This window comes from Chiloscyllium plagiosum, unplaced genomic scaffold (genome assembly GCF_037043375.1).
Source record: "Chiloscyllium plagiosum isolate Xiang-an unplaced genomic scaffold, Cpla_swu_hap1 HiC_scaffold_3, whole genome shotgun sequence".
In the NCBI taxonomy this organism is placed as follows: domain Eukaryota; kingdom Metazoa; phylum Chordata; class Chondrichthyes; order Orectolobiformes; family Hemiscylliidae; genus Chiloscyllium; species Chiloscyllium plagiosum.
Genome location: NW_028270141.1, coordinates 103942514 through 103959302, shown reverse-complemented (window position 1 = coordinate 103959302; position 16789 = coordinate 103942514). Strand labels below are relative to the sequence as shown.

Here is a 16789-nt window from a genome sequence, read left to right as displayed (position 1 = left end):
ATGCCCAAGTTGTGACATCACAGACAGCACCACCTGTCTTCAATAACGCGTTTCTAGGTGCATATGAACATGAATATTATCCAAAACTTGGACTTATTGTCTGTTCAAATAAGTGAATAATACTTAAACAAAAAAATACACAGAATAACTGACCTCCTCCTTGAGATAATTCAGCTTGTACAGTTTTTTGACAGCAGGGTCAAACGTAGTGTGCGGTGTCCAAATCTGAATCTGTAGCAATCCCAGGTGTACCCACAGACAGCCTCTCTGAGCTTTCTCCGAAAGGCTTCTAAAATCCTTCTCTTTACCCACAAATTTCCGTACACAGGTCACAAGAAGTGAAACAACATCTTCTGGCAATAATTCCTGCTCTGCAAGACTGCTGAGCAAACTCTGAATGCTGTGACTGGCTATGCTGGTTTTGTCAATGGCAAGTTGGTCGCATGTCTGTAAATATTCTTCCTGAAGTTCTTTTGGCAAAAAGTCCTTTATTGCATGAAGCTGTTTGAGCAGCAATGTGCACTGCAATCTAGAATCAGTGAATCTGTAAAATAACCAGATCCTCAGGTTTTCTCCAAAACTTACAAGTTAGATTTGAATGAAATTATTTGGTTCTTAAATTTTGATTTTAGCATTATGAATTCAATAAATTGCAGAATGTCTTCAGAACGTCAATAGTCTTGATGATTTTCTGATCAGAAATTAAACCTGAAATACACTTCAAGCCTACATTTGCATCAGTGAGCATCTTTTTTAGACTACATTCAAAAATATGTAGTAAGATGGGTTATGATCCTTACGCTGGAATTCACCTCAGGCTAAAACATGTTAAGCCACTAAGCCACGTACAGTATGTTACATCCCTAATGCCTCTTATGAATGGAAATACACCATCCAAAATTAATCTAAGTCAATATTGGTGGAGGAGGGATTGGGTTCTGAAGAAACCGTTCTAACAGTATCAATCCTCACCACTGCATCACTAAAATTCACAAGTTCTGCACAAGAACTTGGTAGCTTCACATGGAGAACTCTGTATTGTCGGTCATGACATTGATGGTCATGGGTGCTGAGATGCAAGCAATTGTTGGGTAAATTGAATGGCTACATTTTGGAGCTGCTCTGTTTGGGCTTACTGGCAGCAAAATCAAGCTCTTTCTAATGGAACTCAATTCTAACAAAACAGGCTTAGCACAAGTATCGTATAGCAGAGCACAAATTTTCAAAGGTTTATTTTATTGGGACCTTCCTGGTCTGTCTCTCTCTGCGTGTCTGCATTTATGACACCCTCTCCCCCCACAAATGTCTACCTTCTGACATTTACGGCGTGGTTGGGATTGCAAATTCACTTAAAAAGGGAATATGAAACACCCTCACAGACTAATTTGGTGGGGATTTATTTTTATAATCTAATTTTCATCTTGGAAGTATCCTAATGAAGAACATGACCATGCATGCTTTTTACAAACATCTCCTAATGGAAAAGGAGTCAAAAGTAAAATGCCATTTCTATGACATACCTGAATTCAGCAAAGGAACCAACAGCCATGTTGGTCCACAACACCGAACTGATGTCTTGTAATTGTCGAGTTCGCTCCAGCCACTCTCCAAGAGTCACATGAGTTGCCATTGGCATACCAATTCCACTGAAGGACTCAGAAGGGCTTTGATTGTTGTTGGCCAGAATTTCAAAGAAACACTTCGATTGGATAGCGCGACATAAAACGCCAGGCCCCTGTTGGAGGAAAATAAATGTTCTCTGGGCAATAAGCATATTTTCAAAACTTGCTTTCAATTGCCAAGCAATTGAATTTGACTATATGGTTTCTACACAACTGCTTCCGTTGAGAAGTTAGTTTTTCCATTATTTTGCTCACTCTACAATGCAGCACTTACAGCCAAAATCACAGGCAATCCATTCCCAATCATAGTCACAGTCAATGCCATTCTATATACTATCTGGAGATCAGGTAACCCATCACAGAGAATCACATGTACAATCTAATCCCATCAAACTGCTGCAACATCGCATTATTTACTTTACACATGGCCTTCAAGACAAGGTAAATCAGGGTGCTTGAAATGGAAAATAAACAAAATCAGAAATTTAGATTAGTGGTGGTCAAAGGTTTGTTCAAAGAAAAAGGTTTAAAAAAAAAGAGACTTGAGACACAGGGGAGATATAGGGAGAAGAGAGACTGTCAGGCAGGAAGGTAAGGGTTGCATAAATTATAAGTGGAGGAAGTGGTAATATCAAAAGGGCTAGTAATCCAGAGATCTAGACTAAAGCTCTGGTTACATGTGTTTACACCGCACTATGGAAGCTGGTGGAATTTGAATTCACTTAATAAATCTGGAATTATAAAAAAGCTAACTTTAGGAATGGGGACATGAAACTGCCAATGATTGTTGCAAAAACCCATCTAGTTCACTCATGTCCTTCACAGAAGACAACCTGCCATTCTTACCCAGTCTGGTCAATGTGTGACCATGATCCACAGCAACGTGGTTGACTCTTACCTGCCCTCTGACAAACATTGAACAATTTAGGATGGGCAACAAATTCTGGCCTTTCCAACAATACCCATATCCCATCAAAGAGAAAAGAATGAAAATGAACCGGGAATGCTAATCATTTGGATTCAGTTTGTTGAAGTTAATGGCAGAACAAAGTGAGGCAAGGATGTGAGGGCAAGTAGAAAACTGGGGGAGACTGTGAATGTAGATTGAAAAAGGGCTGTAGAAGAACTGAAATCAATGACAAGGAGCCAAGTTGAGACAGCAGGGACTGGGTGGGGCCAGTGGACAATACATGGAGAAGAGAGATATTTTTAGTCAGTCAGTCTGTATAGAGATGCTCTTGTGCGTTTCTGGAGCAGATGGTACTTGAACCCAGGCCTCCTTGTTCAGAGGTAGGGAATATGGAGAAGAGATATAAACAGTTGTAATTCATGACAGGTGAATCTTGAGTAACTCAGCAAATACCCTTAGGTTGTTATGTTGGAGGCTGTCAGATGCAAGGTCTTGAGCAGCAAAAAGGTTGAGGTGGCAATTTCAAAAGAGGTCAAGTTGGAGATCTTTCTGATGGATGGGATATGGCATAAAACACAGACTGAACAAAATGCTGATATTTTTCAACAGATTGTTTAAAATCAAACAACTTATCAGGAAAGGTGATGCAAGTTAGAAGAAATAGTTTGAAAACGAAACTCATCTTCACATTGAGCTGGACAAAGTCAAGATTCATTCATAACTTGGAAGCCAAAGAAACAATCAGACAGGACTAAGACAAAGCAATATCGAATTGGGGCTGAATGCTATCCAAATACATGCAGTTACTAAGGGACATAAGTTAGATTAAAAAGGTGAATCCTCTGTAGATTGTAGAGGTAATTGTGCTAAATGGGAGGAGAAGCCATTGAAAAATCATTTGGCTAAATACAAACTGCCAAGAATAAATCAAGTGGAAGAGGAGCAGAGGAATTAGGGAAGAATAAAGAAACAGCATCATGATCACATTCGGACACAACATTGTTTAATTCACAGAACGGGCACTATTCCTGGGGTACAGAGGTCAAATTGTCTGCATGAAGATTCTTCAAAAGATTGTTGGGAACTGTAGGTTTAATATGGCCAACATGTGTGCAAACTGAATATCCACACGTTATTTAACTTATAAAAGAAAGCAGACCAACCTTTAATGATTTGTCAATGACGTTTTCTGGAATTGTGTCATCTCCTACAATTGCTGGGGGTTTCCATGTCAGCCAATAGTCAGGATTGGTTGTGATAGAACTACTCCAAAATGCTCCAAACATGGTCATCATCAGTCCTGAACTCAGCAACTTTAATTGTTCAGGAGAGAGCTGAGATATGAAAACACATTAAAGCTGATTTTAAGTTGCATCTTTAAAATTCCTTTCACTGGCATTACCTTCAATGTATATGCCCAAATTTATATACAATTTGGAATAAAGCATTATTACAGATCTGTCAGTGTTACACTGTTTCCAATAGTGGAATAGCACTCTGAATGCATTAAATACTCCAAATTTCAGCCAACTGACTTGCAAGATAAATTTCCAGTTGGGCACTGATGATCCAAATTCCATAATCTGACCGGATATTAAGTATGTATAAGTGAGCCAATTTTACCAGTTTCAGACTAATTATGGTTCACAACAAGAGAAACCTGTCCACTGCAGCTACTGTGCAGCATTGCAGTGGAAAACCAGTTAAAACAAGAAAATGTTTCAATCAAATCACTCCAGTTCATGATTTAACTCACACAGTGTACGTGATATAAGTGATATATGCGTGTGGGCTGCAGCAATACAAGGGAACTCAGCACCACCTTCTCAAGGGCAACTTTGGATGGGAAATAAATGCTGGCCAGCCAACAATGCCCATTTCCCAGGAGTGAGTAAAAAAAATTCCTGTGACGATTAGCGGGAATCCATTATATAGCAATACCAAGTAATTGACAAAGCATGCTTTTATGACCAATTGTTTCCATTTTAGTTACCAGCACCAGGTTCTATGAAGTGAAGCAAGACATTTTTTCTGATGCCCAGGAAAAGATAACTATTATAATCGCAGTACTGCAAGGTGTGATTTGACCAATGTGCACTCACCTCATCAACCTGTGCTAAGTACCAGAATTCTCGGAGATCTTGAGCAGCCACGGGCGTAGATCTTAAGCAGAATATAATTAATTGACGAAGTTCAGCACTAGCCATTGACTGATCTGGCTTACTTCTGGCACTGTTGGTGATGGAACAGAATTATTTATGATGCTAATGCACTTCATGTTGTCCTTTATTGGTCTTCAAATTAACATTTATTAGAAACAGAATGAAAAACCTAATTTACTGCTCTAAACCAATGAGTCTATCCTAATTCCCTTCATATCGCCCATTTATAGTTAATGGTTGGCAATAAAGAGGAATAATGAAGAATGTGCATCATAGGGTATGGTGAGTTGTTGTTGGTGTTAAAGTGATTTTTCACCTTCAGGATTTACAGGCAAACGATAGTATGACGTACATATTGCGATGTAATAATCTAATGCACACTCCCAAGGTATGGAAAATCTCAAATACCCTCATCCACGATCTCAAGGTTGTGGTCCAGATCATCGACAGACCAAAAAAAAGAGTACAGCTTAAATTCTGCTTTTGATTAATTAACTAAACCTAGAAATTATGCTCCGAGCTTCCTAACTTTTGATGCTCAAAAGTTTAGTAGTATTTATACTGAACAGGCAGCACTGCAGCCTCACATTCTCAAGGATCTGGGTTCAATTCTAACCTCAGGCAACTATCTGGGTGGACTTTGCCCAAATGGCCGTGTTACCGTGCGTTTCTGCCGGGTGCTCCGGTTTCCACCCACAGTCGAAAAACAAATTAGGCGGATTGGTTGTGCTAAATTGCCCAGTGTCCAGGGATGTGCGGATTACGTGAATTAGCCATCGGATGCTCTGGGGGCCGAATGGCCTGCTTCCACACTTCTATGATTCTATATTAGGCTCAACAATAAAACATCTGGTAACAGAAGTTCACTGTGTAATCTCCAAGTTGCATATTTTAAAATTTACGTATGGCTCCAAAGTCAGTCATAAAATTAACTGCACTGATTGATTTTATAATCAAGGTCATTCTACTGTCAGGGCAGGTTTATAGATAATAGTATCACATACATGCGCAGAATAACATGGTTCAATCCTTCAGTTAATGGCATGATTGAACTCAATATTATGAAGTTAATGACAGGTGTTTCCCTGCAGAGGGAGGCTGAATAGGAAATGGGGTTGAAGAGATAAGTGCAAAACCAAAGTATTAGGTTAGCCTAGCCAAGAATGTTTTTCATTATTTACAGCAAAACAGTTTCAGGGGTGTACAGAAAGAACTTCCCACTATTTTGAACATCTTTGAAATTGGAGCAGAACTGGGTAGTGTACCATTCAACTTATTGTCTTCCAAACAAGCTGTGTGTGTCATGAAATTAGAGATTATTTTACCATAGTTCTCTTGACCTGCCTGCTAGTGTTTAACAATCTTTTTGGTTGTTCGTTTCTTAAGATAGCAATTATGTTTAACAGCTATTGAAGTACTTTACTTTCTTTTGCTTACCTGGAGACTAATGATAGATCCATAAGGTCTGCCACCACTTTATACTTGCAGAGTAATGCCAGATATTCCAGTACAGGCCACAGCTGAATTCTGCTTGCTAACTGATTCAAGCATGTTTCATTTAGCTCAGGTGGACCTGCCTCAAGACTTTGGGTATCCGGAGAGTTTAGAAGACCCTGAGATGTCATCACTGAAGCTTGGGAGTCCACGACAGACTGCAAAACACCTGGAACACAAAGTGCAAATACTGTAGATCCTTAAATATCAATAGCTAATTGAGCATCATCAGTTGTAAAAAAAAACTAGAGTTGATGCAACTTTAAATTATTAACAAAAAAGTCTCAATTGCCCCTCATTGACATATCATGGCTGAAAGTTTGGTTGTCAATTTCCTGGATTTCACTTGCCATCTCCAAAGAACGTATCATGCCATCTCCAAAGAACTCTGCAAAAATCCAAACGTTGACCATGTCTTTGACTTGGCCACTTACTGTCCTTCACTCCTTGATCGACATTAATCTCTCCCTGTTGGAAGGTGGTCTCACTGTTATTTTATTTAAGCGCTATCAGATAAACTGGTACCCTTGACGACGAAAGCTTGCTCAGTTCAAGCTTGGCCACCTGAGAGATGGTTTCTAAGGACAAAGTAAAATTCAGAAATTCTGGTTCCTGTCTTTTCCGATCAATAAGAAAAAGTTGATACTTCCCATTGATATGGCAACATCATAACAAGTGATTATTTATTCAGCCAGAATGACTCATGTCTTTACAGCATTAAGTGCTGCAATTCATTTTATCACCTCAATATGATGCACGAGTTAATTTCCTCAAATCATATTGTTAAACCACTTCTATTTATTCATTCAGGGAATGTGGGCTTTGCTGGCCATTCAACATCTATTGCTTATGTGACAATGCCGTGGCTTTAAGAGAGGTTTTGTCCTAGTTTCTTTTAGCTAGAGATGGTGGGGTGGGGACAGATGCCTATGAGAAGTCAATGAGAAGGTAAACAACTTGTGAAGCCTTGTATGATAATTTTTACAGTTGGAACAATGGAAGCAGCCTGAGTTGGAACCATAGAAGCATCCTGAGTGGGTGTGGTTAACCTCCCACCCACAGAATAAGATGTTTAGTTCAGCTTTCAGCAGAAGCTGCTGGGGTTGTGAAAAGCTACCAAATCTCTCTCTGTACAGCTGAAAGCTGGAGTTCTCTCTCTCTCTCAGAATAGTCTTTTGATGTTCTTTCATGCTGGATTAGAGAACTGCAAGAGAGACAAATCTGCTTTCTGAATTTGCCTTCTGCTAAGAGTATGTTTATGAGATGTTGTTATATTGGTACAGTTAATTAATAATAGTTACTGCATCGATTGTTTAGTTTTCCAGGAGAGTTAAGTTATTCCAATTCCTTCTTTCTTTTCTTTTATTTTAGCTATGCGTGTTTGAATAAATTCCACTTTGCTTAACATTGCATAGTGTGAGCAATTGTATTACATCTGGAACACGACACTACATTTATCTTTAAAGACAGAACAAGTTTGGTTTAGACCATCTTCCTAATATATTCTGAGGAGGTCTGATCTGATGCATAATATCTATCTCAACTCTCCTTGAGAAGATGAGCTGCTTTAAAAAGGCCAAACTGAACTGGATACTCATTATACCCACATTTTAAAACATTAGCACTTAATTATAACTTTACAGGATATTCTAATGCATTAATTAGTTTTACTTTTATTAAAAGCATACCAGCATCATATCCGACTACGTGATTTGCTTGAATTACGAGACCCCAAGACACCATCAAGCCCCGCTTAATCTTCCAGTCAGTAGCAGCTGTTTTAATTCTATACAGTTGTTCTTTCCAAGTTACATCCATCATTTTTGGCCTCAATTTCAACACATCCAGGACAGAACTCATCACTTTCAGTTTGGACACACATTCCACAACAGATCCAACCTAAAAAGGTGGGAGAAGTTTAATCAACATTTTAATTTTTACAGGAACACAGCCCCTAATAAAGCAACATTTCTGCAATAGCAAAAGTGCGAACATTCTAAGTTAATCTTATATATAAACTCCTACCCCTCAATTCAAACAGGTAAACATTTGCCATATTTAATTGCTGCAATTGACACAGTTCAAGAATAATAATTGGCTAGCAGAGCATCTAGTAATGTGGGGCTTGTCTTCGTTCGAAGTAAAGTGGAACTTAAAATTTACATGTTCACTTTATAATTAAAAATATATAATGACTAGATACTAATGCTCTATACGACAGATAGGAGACTATTTAAATTTTCGTTACTCCAAAGGTGAGGTGTACTGATGAGAGCCTCTCCTGTTTTAAAAGCCACTTCTGTATGAAAATTCTCACATGAACACCTGAATTTATATTACCCAGACAATCGGTGATACATTACCCAGACAACCGGTGAAACATTTCCTTGTTGTGGCCAAAGTGAAAATGTCTTAACAGTGTCTGTGCTTTACTAGTCCTGATGGTGGCAAGTTATACATTCTACTCAATTTCGGGTGAAATAAGTGTTCATTTATGGGCCTTATGGATCTATAATCTGTCAATCTTCTCCATAAATTTAAATTTATTCAGCGCCCCAGCAGCCACTACACTCTAGGATAGTGAGTTGAAAAGATGCATGACCCTTTCTCACTGCTCCAAATATGCCACTCCTTCATTTTAGACTCATTGGTAGACTATGTGTGACCTCTTATTCCAGATTAACTCCCAAAGGGAATCAATCACTTTGCATCTACTTTGTCAACCTCCTTTAGTACTTCAGATACTCCTATTATGTCCCCACTCATTCTTCTGAACTCTAGCGAGTACAGGCTTAAGCTGCTCAATCTCTCCTCACAATAAAGCCTTTCTGGAAAGAACCTAGTGAATCTTCTCTGAACTGACATCAATGCAATTACATGAAGTAAGGGAACAAAACCGTTCGTAATGCTCCAGATGTGGTCTCATCAATGCACATTACTCTATGACTTGGGTTTGAGTTATGCAGTACAAGAGTGGAGTGAGTGGGAGGGAGGGAGAGACTTTTCTCCACATCTGAAAAAAATGTTTAATAATTATTTCAATTTGGCTGTTTATAACAAAGTTTCACTCGTGAAACCTCATCAAAAGTTCACTTTCACCATCTGGAACTCTTGCCTGGTTACCAATATCTCAACACATTGGACAATCAGAAGCTTTTTTTGCTCCATTTCAAGTCTGACATGTGTATTACCCCAAAGGTCAGGCAGAACCATCAAACAGGACAGTGTTAAACTTCACTAACCTTGAATGGAAGAGGACGACCCAAACATTTCTGCAGACCCTTGACACTGGTAGCCATTTCATTAGGACTAGTCAGATGGCTCTGCAGGTTCTCTGAAATAGTGTGAATTTCTTGAGGAATTCTGACGTGAAAAGAACAAAAATTACAGTACAAATAACCCCAGGTATGATGAAAACTTCAAGAGTTTTGGATCTCACAGATGGTGGCAAAAAAGTTAAATCCAAATCTGATTTTAAGGATGGCATTATTCATTGGACCTGAGCTATGTACAAAAAAAACTCTTTTTAAAAAAAAACCCTCAGAACCATGAAGAGAAACCAAACCAAATAAAAAGTGATAAAAGGAACAAACCCGGTTATTCATTAAAGAAGAGCATTCATACCAAAGAAAGAGAAATAACAGATCAGCATTGCAAAGGTACCACAACTGTAAGGCAAGGGGTGCAAAAACAAAAAGAGAACAGACACCCAAACCCAAATACATCCAAAATGGGTGGCACAGAAACTGTCAATGAAAGCCCCAAGATACAACAGGACCATGTGAAACATCCTTTTTCTAATCTCCATGCTTCAAACTCCAACCTTGTACAGATAGCAATACCATAACACTGTCAATACAACTGTCAGTTGCTTTACTAATTTTCACTGCTCTCCTGAAGTCTGAACCCAAGTTATCTTGATTTATGTCTCTGTTCCCACATTGCATGCTCTACTTAGCCCTTTTCCTTTTGTTTTCTACCCAACTTCTGCTTTGTGTCATCATATAAATTTATTGCTGAAGATTTAATGCTACCTATTCTTCTCCATTTTGTGCCTTCTGCTCATGTTATATTACACTATCACTAGATTTCATCTTTTATTTTTCTCGCACTATTATTTTGGCAGTTTCCACCAACCAATACTTCAGATTGTCAAACCTCAACTTTATTGTTTTATTACAATCTGATAAGTTTCCTTCTTGATTTGATATGCCGGAAACACAAAAGAGAACTTACTCAATCTTTAGGAAGAATAAACCACTGCATAATTATTACTCCTTTTAGGAATTATGGATAATATCCAAGTTGAGTTGTACAAAATTAACTTCTTCTCAACATTCAATAGTAATTGGAGGGCACTAATCCCTTCAACAATGTAGTCACACATCAAAAGGTTATAATTGTGCATTCATTTATATTGTGTTTAATTGCGCGTTTTAGAAATGCTTTCATTTCATACCAACATAATGGCTTAGAACAGATATAATATCATTCATCGACCAGTCTATAACCATTAAAAATGCTATAACAGGACTTGAGGTGGAAAAAGCTCAAGAGGAGTTACATACTTCAACATTAATTCAAAAAGAATTAAGCCAAGAAAATAAAATAGTGAGGTACGAACATCTGCCTACACAGAAATTGTGACACAGCTATCTGTACAATCTGAAGTCTGGCAGCATTATGGAGACATAATAAAGGGTGTTTCACAGGTTTCAGACACAGCAGAATTTGTCTAAAACAGATATTTTGGATAGTCGATGCCTTTTATTTTAGTATTACTGATCCAGGTTGTTGTTAAATATTTGTACAATTTTTGTTTTGGAAACAGATTGGCAAAATCTGAAGAACAGCAGAACTCTAATCCTAACATATCACCATGTCAACCCTTAACAGCATGCAATTCCTGGTCACCAGATTTCAAATGAGGTCAAGAAACTGCTGTCAAATTTGTTATGCAAAATATGTTTCTAACAATTCGAGGTACTCACAATATTTTCAGCCTCTGAACTGCTTTAGCTATTATGCAGACAAAGAAAACGAACCTTCCAACTCATGAACCAAGAACCTTGCTAAGTTGATACATCTTAAATATTACTTTGACAGAGCACTAGAGATGGGATACTCCAACAGAATTGTACAGTCAAACCACCAAGATGCTAAGTATAAACAATGTTCATACATACTGGGAAAAGTCAGTTAGCTGGCAGAGATGATCTTTCAGGAGGTGTTTCATCACCCAATGCCAGTGGAGAGAGAGGAGTGCTATTCCCTCAGTATCTGTTACAACTCTGTCAGATATTATCCAGAATCGATCCCGCCACAAAATGCTGCACAATACCTAGGAAGATCAGAAAATGTTCAAGAATGCCCTATTATTGAGGCTGGCCATGCAAGAGAGGTAACAGCTTTCAGTATCTCCACACAGTTAGAATTATTCCTACATCTATTCAAACTTTCCGATATATCCAACTGTAATAGTTTTAAACTCAGATATCTATGTGCATGGTTATTAGAAAATAAACAATTTATAAAATAAAGAATCTTAATTTCATTTTAATTTAGACTTTCTAGACACTGACAGAAGTCTTTGCATTTGTCTCCCAGTTCCGCAGCCTGTACTGCATAGTAACTACTGTCCTTCAACCAACCTAGATTTCTTTGGTTCCCAAATTAAAAGTTTTACTGTCTACAATACAATACAAAATAGACAGAGACGAGTTTATAATGGAGCTAAAGTTATAATTATATAATTATATAGCATTTAACATGACTCGGATTTAGCATGTGGCTAGTTACTATACAACATTCCAGTGACAATTTAGGGATGGAACTTCATCAGAAATAGCAGGATAGTTACAACTTGCAATTTCACACATTCATACTGGCAGGGCTGAAGAAGATTATCAGTTGGCCGGCTTTGCGCACCACACCTCTCCAAGGGAATGGACTCCAAAACTAGCAGCAGATGAACAAGTGCAAGATGCATGTCAAAGAAGGTGAGTAATACTTGCCCCATGGAAGGCATCATCTTCCAGATTGGAAAATGAAGACTTTATGCACTGCACAATGCAAGCATCCCAGGCTTCAAAGAAAGCAGCAAGGTGAGCCAAGACTGGGTGAGGCAGGTCATCAAAGCTCATCATACCTAAACAAGTGAACCAAAGCCTTTAATATTTTAGATTTAGCATTTACAACCCTTGCAAATATTCATCCTCTCGATTATTTTTATGGAACTATTTTTACACAGAATACCCGAATAGCATAAAAAAGAAATCCAAACAATGGTACAATTATGTTTGAACATGTAGCTTCATTCTGTGCTAACAGTAGTTTAACCATGGCTTCAAAATTACTCTCCATAGTCCATCGTAAAAGTGGCCGGAATGAGATTACTTCTTTTTCTATTACACCAATGTACATCTCAAGAGCAGAAAACCAGAGCAGGATCCAAAATAACCAATCAGAATTTACATTAACAGCTGGAAAATGAAGGTGGCTTTCTTATGGGTACAAGATTTTCCATGCCCAGTTTCCTGCCATACATTCTGTCCAGTAAAACAGACCAAATACAAACATCAAATAAATTGTCCCATGCTCTGATAAAAGATGCATTTGAATCAATAAAACAAACTTAATTTTTCAATTTTTTTTGCAATAAAAATATTACAAAACACTCAGTTTAACTTCCTTGTTTGATGCAAGTCTTGCTAAGGTTACCTTTCTGGAATGCAATGGATACTCTTAAAGCACTTTGTCTGCCTGATTTTCTTGCAGCATCAGAGGTTAGTGCTGCTTTTTCCATATATCCTCTTTCCTCTCTGTCCATCAGAAGTGCCATCCTACAAAACAACAAAAACATGGAACAACCTGTTTTCGGAATTAGTACACAGAGAATCATTATTTTACAAAGTTGAAAGATCACATTAACATTTCATAATCTGTTAAGAGTACTCAAATGCAAACTTAGGTCTGTTTGGTGACTAATAAAGTGAGTTGCTTTGTCCTGGATTGTTTTGAACTTCATATACATTGTTGAAGATTACAGGTAATTGGAAACTATCCCATCACAGTCCCGATTTGTGCCTTGTTGATAGCAGAGAGAGCACAGTGAGTGGCTTACCACAATTCCCACCCATTTGACCTGTTTTTGCACAGACAATATTGATGTGGCTAGTCTGCTATAGATCCTGGTCTATGATGACTTCCCAGGATGGTGGGGGTTTTTGCTATTGCGCTTGCATGTGCAGGTAGTCAGATCCTCTTTTATTGAAGATAGTTATCGCCCGGCACAAATGCCATTGCCTGGATACTGAACAGGTCTTGCTTCATGCAAATTCAGTCTACTTTGCTGAAGAATTCCACACAAACCTGATTTGCGAACAGGATCACTTCTAATAACCTGATAATGGAAGAAAGTTCCATGAAGGGAACTGGGTGCAGGGCATTGTGCTGAGGGACTCCTGTCGTGATGTTTGGGACCAAATGACTGGTCAACCACAGCAATGTTTTTGTGCTGGATATGGCTTTGGCCAGTGAGGAATGTGCCTTTTCAACCCCACCATTTTCTATTTTCCTAGGAGTCTTTGATGCCACAAAGCCATGTTGCCACTTTGACCTCTGGAATTGCAGTCTTACATACACGACTGGGCTAATAATGTACTGTGATCTGCAGCAGAACAGATGCGCTGGAACTGAACTGAAAAGGGAACAAGTAAAATACTAAGTACAAAGACATTCCTTGACATAGATGCCAACAATAGGTTTTGCAAAGGTAATTTTTACCTGTTAGCAATGGAGTGGAGCTGTGCTTGAAGCTCTTTTGAACAATGCAGCCCAGAATATGCCATAGAATTTAGTAAAATATCCAAATGCTGCTGGTTCCATCGTGAATCCAAAGGAACTGAGGCGTTCTCTGAGAAGATAAGCAATATGCAATTGGTCCAAGAAGCAGTTGAGGAAAGCAGGCATTTGTTTGTTTGGTAGAGGCGGCAGGAAAGGGGAGGATCAAACTGCTTGCATCAGATCTCAGCCGAAAACTAACTGCAACACATATCTATATTTATCAAGGTCAAATGAATAGGAAGGGTTTAGAGGCACATGAGTCCAATGCCAGCAAATGAGACTAGATTAATTTCGGATAGGCTGGTCAGCATGGAGGAGTTGGACCAAAGGCTCTGTCTCCACGCTGTACATCTCTCTGACTCTATAACCACTGATAGGAAGATGGGAATTTGTAGATGTGCAAAATTCAGTACCGACAGTTTGTTTTAACCAGCACTGTGCAAAAATTAATACTTTACTATATTAGTCAGTTGAGAGAGAGAGAGAGAGAGAGAGAGAGAGAGAGAGAGAGAGAGAGAGAGAGAGAGAGAGAGAGATTATTTGTGACTTATGATGTAAATAAAGAATACCAATGATTTGCATACCACCTGCATTATGTCTCTATTACTTAGTTCTGTTTTTATATTGATTATATGACCTCTTGAGCAACTGAAATATTTGATCAACTGGCACCCTCCTGGCCCCATAGGTACTGGATAATAAAACTTTTCCTGTATTTCTGTTTAGGTTAGAAAGTGCTGCTCTCACCATAAATGTCTTGCTCCAAGTTCTATTTTAAGGCTATTTTAAAATAAAACTGACTCAAAATACAGAAGTGCAACACCTTGGAGGTTGCATTTTCCAGATAAAATCCTCTCTGCCATAACCATTCATACAGGTAACTATAAAAGATGTCAATATTCTATTCGAAATGGAAATGCATCCAATGCTGGACAACATGCACCACTATCCTTAAAGACATTAAAGTTTAGACATAGGAACATGCCACTTGAATATCTTGAATGCAAGAGCTTAAATTCCTATCCATAAATTTGCCACTTGTCAGGGCAACAAAAGAAAATTGTTGTGTTAACTTTAGTACAAAGAACTAATTTCACACCAGGTAGTCAGTAAAATCCAACTTTTTCCCATTCCCCAAACAAGTACAGAGGAATCTTGATTATCCGATTATCCAAAAATCGGATTATCTGGCAAGATCGCAATGTCCCAATGCTCAGCTAAACTATGTTATCCGGCATTCGATTAATGAACAAAATACTGCCCACCCATGTCCTTCGGATAATCAAGGTTCCTCTGTAAACAGCTCATCTAAGAAAATGAATAAAACTAGAAAGTATATGATCTAAACAATGTTACCATTGGCATCGAGCTGTAGTTGCTGTACAACTTCCTTCATTCCTGTGGGAAGTACACTGGAGTAAACTGCATTCAGAGCTTTTGCCCCTGCCTCCAGTTGGGCACACACCAACTCTGTAGGTTAAAAAAAAGCCATCAACTAAAATTGCACACAATTTATAATCACCCACATGACGCCAACTCTACATCTATACAGAACCTTTGATTTTTTGAATATCTATAGAATACATATAAAAATCAGGCATCTTTTAAATGTTGTGTATTTATAACTAATATTATTCATACTGGTGAAGAATTTAAGTGTAAAATTAAGTTTCTAACTTATACTTTCATGTATGTTTTATATCAAGTAAACACAAGAATGTGCAATGATAATTACGAAGCAATCTAACTAATCGATATAAAAGTGGCGCACATGTCAAAACTACAACTTGACCATAACAGGGAATAATCTTGTGCACAAGCAGGTTTTAACCTGTCAAATGGCACTTGCTTTTATTCTTTCACAGGATACAAGCATCTGTAACAAAGCCAATATTTGTTGCTCATGCTTAAAAGCCCTTCAGAAAAAGTTGTGAGCAATGTGTGTTTTTTTTTAAAAAGATCATTGTAACTCCGGTGTGACTAGAGGGGTTGTTAGTTTGTGCATCACCTAAATGACCCCAGTAATGTAAAAAGTCACTATATGAATGATTTCAGTAACAGGCATGACAAAGTTGTACGATCAGGTTTAAGTATTAGAACACTGGTAACAATACTCTACCTGGTAGCTGCTTGTAGAATTTTGCTGCGTGACACAACCATCTTGCCCTTAACAGCCAATCTTGATTAGATGCTTTCTCTGTGACCAGCCTGATAGCAGCAGGAACCATTGAGAGCTCATCTGTCACTTGAACTGCAGTCTTATTGCCATGAAATACAAGATTGTCCATGTTACACGATTGCAAAACTAACTCAAGATCAGCCAGAGTTAGGGGTCGAGATCTGAATAAGGAAAGGGAGAGAACAACATCCTTTACAGACACCGTATGATGAATTGTGACAAACATTTGTTTACTTTTGAAAATAATTGGCTCTAGGAAATAAACACAAACTTTCAAGGATATGGATTCTTGCAAGCTGCTCTTCCTTGCCTTTTGTCCTCAATCTGCCTAATGTACACAATTTATTCTCAGTCTCTCATTCCTACACTTTCCTATCTCTGGCTCAGAGGAGAAAGTGAGGTCTGCAGATGCTGGAGATCAAAGTTGAAACTTTATTGCTGGAACAGCACAGCAGGTCAGGCAGCATCCAGGGAACAGGAGATTCGACGTTTCGGGCACAGGCCCTTCTTCAGGAATGAGCAGAGAGTGTTCAGCAGGAGAAGATAAACGGTAGGGAGGAGGGACTTGGAGGAGGGG

General features: G+C 38.4%; 1 protein-coding gene across 4 annotated transcripts in view; it reads right to left on the bottom strand.

The window, feature by feature from the left end:
• Positions 1–16789, bottom strand: part of mdn1 (midasin AAA ATPase 1) — a 188532-nt gene that overhangs the window by 74277 nt on the left and 97466 nt on the right. For all 4 annotated transcript variants that reach the window (XM_043686689.2, XM_087982248.1, XM_043686702.2 and 1 more), the window contains exons 49-61: positions 16153–16373; positions 15390–15503; positions 13974–14103; positions 12909–13030; positions 12203–12336; positions 11375–11529; positions 9431–9551; positions 7877–8087; positions 6132–6357; positions 4635–4764; positions 3696–3866; positions 1521–1735; positions 154–544 (exon numbers count right to left, since the gene is read on the bottom strand). In XM_043686689.2, coding sequence (XP_043542624.2) covers positions 154–544; positions 1521–1735; positions 3696–3866; positions 4635–4764; positions 6132–6357; positions 7877–8087; positions 9431–9551; positions 11375–11529; positions 12203–12336; positions 12909–13030; positions 13974–14103; positions 15390–15503; positions 16153–16373 — 2341 coding nt within the window. The remainder of the gene's footprint in view (positions 1–153; positions 545–1520; positions 1736–3695; positions 3867–4634; positions 4765–6131; positions 6358–7876; positions 8088–9430; positions 9552–11374; positions 11530–12202; positions 12337–12908; positions 13031–13973; positions 14104–15389; positions 15504–16152; positions 16374–16789) is intronic.